Source organism: Halyomorpha halys, unplaced genomic scaffold, assembly GCF_000696795.3.
Source record: "Halyomorpha halys isolate HHAL.00 unplaced genomic scaffold, Hhal_1.1 Scaffold1145.1, whole genome shotgun sequence".
NCBI classification, from domain to species: domain Eukaryota; kingdom Metazoa; phylum Arthropoda; class Insecta; order Hemiptera; family Pentatomidae; genus Halyomorpha; species Halyomorpha halys.
This window is the reverse complement of record NW_027108389.1, coordinates 22,692-30,067: the sequence shown is the minus strand read 5'-3', so window position 1 is coordinate 30,067 and position 7,376 is coordinate 22,692. Positions and strand designations below refer to the sequence as shown.

At 34.5% G+C, this 7,376-nt stretch overlaps 1 protein-coding gene across 2 annotated transcripts in view; it reads right to left on the bottom strand.

Annotated features, from left to right (window-relative positions):
- Positions 1–7,376, bottom strand: part of LOC106688511 (nose resistant to fluoxetine protein 6) — a 30,857-nt gene that overhangs the window by 5,130 nt on the left and 18,351 nt on the right. The window contains exons 7-11 of one of the 2 annotated variants that reach the window (XM_014433004.3): positions 7,127–7,295; positions 6,857–7,050; positions 5,013–5,151; positions 3,353–3,542; positions 281–423 (exon numbers count right to left, since the gene is read on the bottom strand). In XM_014433004.3, the coding sequence (XP_014288490.1) occupies positions 281–423; positions 3,353–3,542; positions 5,013–5,151; positions 6,857–7,050; positions 7,127–7,295 (835 nt within the window). Of the gene's footprint in view, positions 1–280; positions 424–3,352; positions 3,543–5,012; positions 5,152–6,856; positions 7,051–7,126; positions 7,301–7,376 lie in introns of both variants that reach the window. The other variant, XM_067046699.1, reaches the window with a different exon arrangement.

Sequence of the window (7,376 nt, the reverse complement as noted above, 5' to 3'; positions counted from 1 at the left end):
TTTTAGTATGTATGAGATCATCCATCACCATTACCTATTGCCCACGACTGTGTGGCAGATTGTAATATCTATCAATAAATAAATCTATCATTTATCATAAAAAAAATAAATTATACATTCTTACTCGCCCATTCATTCGCCGCTATGCTGTCACCTGAATTATATTTACGGGGTGTAGTTCAAGCAATTCAGCATAGAATAGCCTTCTAAATTCTCTGGTTAATTAATCTTTCTTCAGTCCGAATATCTTACGCAATATTTCTTATTACATAATTGATACCTGATCATAATCGTTGAACTTGAAGGAATTTCTCTCAGCGGCAATGCTGCACATTAGAATTACTATGTGGGTTAAGTAGACAGAGTAACTGAGCTTTGCTAACGGAATAAACACTTTCCATGAGAGAAACATGTCTATAAAACCTGTTAAAAAAAACATTTATCATTATATATTTCATAAAATAAAATTATGATGGATATACTATTTAAATGTAAATGGTTTAGAGGCGAACTTAATTTCTATGTTAACATGAATCCGTGTTATACAGCGTTTTAGTTATTAATTACATTAAATGTTAATATTACACATAATAATAATAATGAGGTGTTGAAAGTTGACCGTAGATTACTTATTGGAGAAGTTTGTCGAGGGGTGCGGTCAGCAAAGAACAACATAAATAAACAAAACAATATTTATTTATTTTATGCCGACGTTTCGACCTGAGTTTTAGGTCTTGATCAGGGCTATAGAACTAAAGAGATAACACCAACATTCAGTTTTTTAGACACTACTGGCATATCTTATATTATACATATCTTCTTACCTACATAATATATTTCAGCTTTCACTGTTTTCAATCTACTACCATCTAATTCCACGAGTATCAATCAGTTTTTTTTACTATTGAATTATCAATTTTTTATCATTTATTATTCATTTCAATATTTTGTATAATTTCCAAACTTGTTTGTATATTATGTCTTTTTAATTTTATGTTTTTCCAAATGTTGATGTTATCTATTTTGTTCTATAGCCCTGATGAAGACCAGAAACTCAGGTCGAAACGTCGGCATAAAATAAATAAATATTGTTTTGTTTATGTATGTTGTTCTTTGCTGACCGCACCCCTTTACAAACTTATCCAACCAATAATAATAATGTGAACTGCTAGGACCTCTGAAGTGACATGGGTTCTTTATAACGAAGCACTGGTTTTAGAATAACGGTTATACATGGAGGTGATTTTTTCTAGATCACACTCAGCCGCCAGATTTTTCCCCAACAAGGGTGGCCATTTTATGATGCTGGGTGGATCCGAGGAGAGATCCAGAACCCACAAGATTGACTCATGCTTCAGTGTAATAGAAAATAAGTATCTGCCACAGCCAGATTCGGACCCGGGTCCTTGGTGTTAGTAATACAGTGCCTTACCACTGTTCCACCGCGCTCCCCTGACATTACTTATAATAAATGTTAGTATTACTTATATTAAGTGTTTATATTACTTATTAATAATGTTTTTATTACATATATTAAATGTTATTGATACTAATTGTATGAAGTGTGCCTTCAACCTTAGGCCAAGTTAGTTCACTTTTGAATCGCTAGTTGGATATTGTTTGTGACTGTATTAAATTAATTGTATTGAAAATAATACATAAGATAATGGAAAGAGATTATTCACAAAACAGAGGTTGGTTGAAGTAGAGAGAATGTATATATCAAATACTAAATATGTTGTGACTACAGGTATGAAGGGTGGCCTAAACAGAACATTTATGGTAGATGTTAATGAATTTTGATTGGGGGAGCTATGAAAACTGTAGATTGATGAAGATGATGGATGGCATTCATGCCTTATTTTTCTTGTCCCCCAGGTCTCTCTATCAACTCTCTCCTCGGCTACCGGAGGGCTCTTCGAAAGTGTCTTTACTCACTCACGGTTCTCTTTACTGAATAGGAGTGAAGAAAGAACGACTGCCTCAGGCCAAAGCTCGCTAGTGTGTGTCTTTTATTATCTCGACATATCAATCACAATATGCTTATAGGTTTCAAGTCTTCCGTTTAAACGGAACACTAATATTAAATGTTAATGTTACTTTTATTTAATTATTATTAATTAATAATTAATAATTATCACTGTTATACAATAGTATAATAGTATACTTTTCTCGCCATCGAATGCTTTTCTACAACCAAGTTGGAGCACGGCATACAAATATAAATAAAATTCTAAAAATAATGTTGTACGGCACTAAATAAAATAATTTGAATAACAGTATATCAATAAGATTAAAAAGATAAAGATAATTTCATGTATTAAGTTTTTTTGCTTTTGCTTTTATTTTAAAATTCTCTAAATTTTATCTTTTCATATTTATCGTTACTTTTTGATTAAAATACTGTTTTAAGTTTATAAATTTTAAGCAAACTCAACTTACCATCCAAACCAATTCAAAAGATTCAGAGTGTATTATAAGTTAGTTTATAATTTATTATAGTTTTAATTATTTTAAACTAATTTAAAAATACTTATTTTAAGAGGATTGGGTGATGATAAAGAAACTATAGAACTAAATACAACCACGCTAATAAACTCCAGTAAGGAACTAGGTCTTGAAATAAATACGGATAAAACAAAATACATGATTAGCAGTAGAAACGCGAGCAATTTAGGTGATATAGATATAGGACGAAAAACGTTTGAACAGGTAGATTGAAGTATTTAGGTTCTGCGGTAACTAGAAGAAACGAAATTGATGAGGAAAAAAAAGCTAGGTTGAAGGCAGGAAATGCTTGTTATTTTTCAATTTCGAAACTGCTTAGCTCGCGCCTTCTATAGAAAAACTTAAAAATTAGAATTTACATGTGTGTTTTTTACAATTTACATTACATGACGTTGCCTCTTACACTAAGGGAGGGACAGCGTCTTGAGGTTTTCGAAAATAAACTATTACGCATAATATTCGGACCGAAAAAGGATTAATTAAGGGGATAATTTGGAAGATTACACAACGCTGAATTGAGGGACCTACACCCGGTAAATATCATTCAAGTTATAGCATTGCGGCATATAAGATGGGCATGTAAGGCGAACCAACAGGTAAACGTCCGAGGGGTAGACCGAAACGTAGAAGGGAGGATTGTGTTAAAACTGATTTAGTGGAATTTGGAGGGGCATCACTGAAAGGATGTATCCAGTATGAGAGTGTTTGGTGGTATCGGCATGGAACCTTCGGGTTTAAGAAGAGCAATTTTTTCCTCCTTTTTTTGGTACCGTACATCACTTACTCTTGGTTTAATTGAAATTATTGATTTTGATTTTTTTTTTCGTTCAAAGTACTAACTCACCTCCATATCCTTTGACACACATAAAAATCAACCAAAGAAGTCCAGATGACCAGAAGAACCTCTGGAAGCCAATGAAGAAAGCGGAGAAGGCTTGGTTGTATTTGTAGTCCATCTGCAATGCATAGTAGCCTCCGAATAGTGCATATAACATCAGCACAGCACACAATAGCCACCCAATTACTCTTTTCCACTGGAAATTGATTTTCTTTTTATTAAAATTTACAACTGTATTTACATAAAAATACATCTTGATGTAAGATACAAGTATAGAAGCCAGATACGAGCATGTTGAGAAACTACCCATTGGTAGCACTCTAATAATATTTCAGAAGGTCTCGAGGCCATCTTCTTTTCAAATACCTCGGAGGATTGTCCGGAATGGGAGAGGAAGCAAGGTTAGAAACTAGTGTGTTTGGGTTGTTAGGGAGTTTATAATGGAAGGATTGATATTTTGGATTGTAAGCGCTTTGGATTGATATGATTGCTTGATTGGATTGCTATGGATTGATATTTGGATACGAGAGAAATTCGAAGGCTTAGGGGAGCTCCATTCCGTATCTTATTATTATCAAGTAGATCAGTCAGAAAACTACAAAAGTAATGGATTGGAAGTTTAGACCGTTTGTCTAGTAAGTGCTGTAATAATTTCGAAACAGCAATATCTATATTTTTCAGGATAGAAATCCTTCCCCCTTGCTATGTTTCTAATTATAGGTTATTAAAGAACGACTATTAATGTTTTTGTATTTCTATGGTTGTTATGAAAGTAGTAAAAAATATTCGGCTATAGACATAACGATCATGGAATCGTGAACATTAGTTTTGTTTAATAGGAAATCATCAAATTCTTTCAAACTTAATATGTATCCACCGTTACATATTGCTAACAATAAAAAATAGTTCATTGTTTGACAAAAAAGTAAAAATAACTGGTTCTTAAAAAACGACTATTAATGTTTTTTATTTCCATGGTTGTTATGAAAATAGTAAAAAAGATTCGGCTCTAGTCGTAACGATCATGGAATCATGAAAACATTATTTTTTTCAGTTAGGAAATTATCCAATTTATTTAAAAATTAATATGTATCCACCGTTACTTATTATAAAGTAAAAATAATAGGTTCTTTAAAAACTACTATTAATGTTTTTTCATTTCCATGGTTGTTATGAAAATAGTAAAAAAGATTCAGTTATAGTCATTCGGTTATATCGATCACGGCATCATGAAAACGTTAGTTTTATCAGTTAGGAAATTATCAAATTCTTTCATACTTAGTGTGTATCTACCGCTACGCATTTGCTGACAATAAAATTTGTTCATTGTTTGAAAAAAATCTTTTCTTGATTTTTGAAAAGGCACTTTGATGGAAAGTTTTTGAAAATACAGCATTTAAGCCATGTAGAACTGTTTTAATGAGGATATGAACTATCTAATATAAGACTAACATCAATAGAACAAGTTTTATCTTTAAAGCTGTTTTGGAGAAAATAGTTAAATTTTTAAATCAATAATACTCCTATAAAGACGAATTTTCTATTGGTCCTGCTATCTCAACATCCTAGGCATATATTTGTATCTTACTCACTAAGCTACCTTGCTCCCAAAAATCGACTATATTACTTCTAAAATATATATTTATTCGACTTTAATTAAACTTACAGGATCTAAATCTAAATTCAGTTCCCCCTTTCTATATTTATACAATATATAGCCTCCTCCAATTCCCAAGACGTAGCTGACAGATTTCGTGTGCATAGGGAAATAGAGCATGGCCATTTCCCGGGTTCTCCTGTTAGCGCTGTGAATAAAACAAACATATTATTGATTAAATATTTGTGACAATGTAAATACTGATTAATCTATAATAATAAATTAGCTTATCTTAATTTAAAATATATAATCTTGATTGAATAAATTATTGTTTTTAGAAACAGAAGCCAGTCCCGATGGAGAGTGGTTTATGTTGGAAGAGGTAGTATGGTTCCAGTAAAACCCCGGTAATATTCATTTGAAGTTCTACAGACAAGGCTGTTATTTCCACCTAGACATTCAATGAGAGAGGACTAGACAAGGTGAGGGGATAATGACCGCGGTGTGAGAATAAGAAGAGTTGATGATACCCATCATCTGGAGTACTTGAGGGACACCGTGTCTTAACGGACGTAGCAGTCATATAAGGAGTTCGTTGTGGGATATCAGATAACCTATCACGAAAAAAGCTATAGATTCTATGTATCCAGAACATCCGAGAATTTCTTGCAATCATTTTCACTTAAAGACTCTACACAACATGGGTATGTAAGTAACATTTCTATGGGTTCCAAGCCATGTAGGAATCGCAGGGAATGGGAATGGGATCACGCTGCAAGAGAAGCACTCGCGCTTCCGGGACGGGGTAAAGCAATTTTAACTCCGTCAGAGATATTCAGGCCTCATGTAAAGGAAGTAAAAGATAAATGGCAATCTTTGTGGAACGAAAGCCCAATGAGTAAATTAAAAATTATTAAAAAGGATATCAAGCCCTGGGGTACCTCCAGTCGCAGATGCCGTAGAGAGGAAGTTGTACAGACTAGGCTGAGAATAGGTCACACGAGGCTCACCCACTCCTATCTTATTTAAAAAGAAACGCCTCCGAACTGCCAGTATTGCAATAACAATTTAACAATAAACCATGTTTTCCAACGATGCCCATATTTTACACCACACCTCAATAGCTTGGGACTAAGCCAAGATATCTCAAAAACCATTGGAGACGATGATAAGGCAATAGAATTGGTGTTACAGTTTTTGAAATCACAAAATGTACCGAAAAAAAAATATAACTAGATCGGAAGGAAAAAAAAAATAATAATCAAATTAAAAAATAAATAAAATTTAACGAATATTAGCAAAATTAAATAAAATATAAATGGCGTTGATGACCAATGAAGTTTGGAGCCACTAAACAACCAAACAAACCTACCACGATGGTCACCTATAATAGTGTATTAGTGGGTATCACATTCGAATCGGAATCTCACGCAGGATCAGAAGAGGAGAATGGCTAACAAACAGGGATAGACTCTGCTGCGGGTTACAAAGACCTACAGAGCAATTTTGCGTAATGTAGATAGATATCAAGGAACCTTTCGTTAAATACGAAGTGAAAAGTCACCGGCTAGTTGATCTCTCGGAGGAACTCTTCATGAAAGATAGAGAACAGGAGTGCTAGACTTGGCTGGCGTACTATTGGAGGCGACAGAACGAATTTGGACCGGAGAGCCAGACCTACCGAACAGATACGGATAGATAAGATACAGCTCCATCAATAATGCGATTTGCCTTTAACCCCCCCCCCCTCCTCACCCCAAATCGAGTATAATAAGAGAATAAAAATATATTGTTGATGATTGGTAGCAGTGGCATATACGTATAAATATGTATGAGTTAGAACTTCTATTTAATTTTCATTTAATCGAAATTGGATACAATATAAATCGATTTTCAAGAGAATCATTACTTACTCGGATGTTACGGGAACTGGTGCTGCTATGTGGCCGTACCACGATACCAAAAACGGGCTGATGATGGACGCCATGGTGAGGACCAAGAGCTGTGCCCAGCCGTACTTAGGCCATCTCCACAGCGGGTACATCACGAACGGTGACAGCCAGTACAGCTGCATATCCGCTGCCAGGTACCAAGACTGCATCATACACTAAGAAAGGGAAATAATAAAATTAGTTTAAACTGCATTCAATTCGTCTTATAAATCGAGGTAGAAGGTGGATTACAAAGTTCTCAGGTTCGAGGTAGTTGTTGAGGTAGACGATGTTGGCCCAGTAAGTCTGCCTGCAAATGTCCTTGTAGTCCCCGACGAACCTGTCCCAAAGGGGGCCGTCCCTCAGGCGGTACAGCCAGGTCGCGGTGAAGCCGATCATCATCAGGTAAGCTGGGGTCAGCCTATGGTATGTCCATATTATTCACCATGTACTAATTTAAACTAAATAATAAGATTTTTATAAATGTACAAAAGTAAAATTA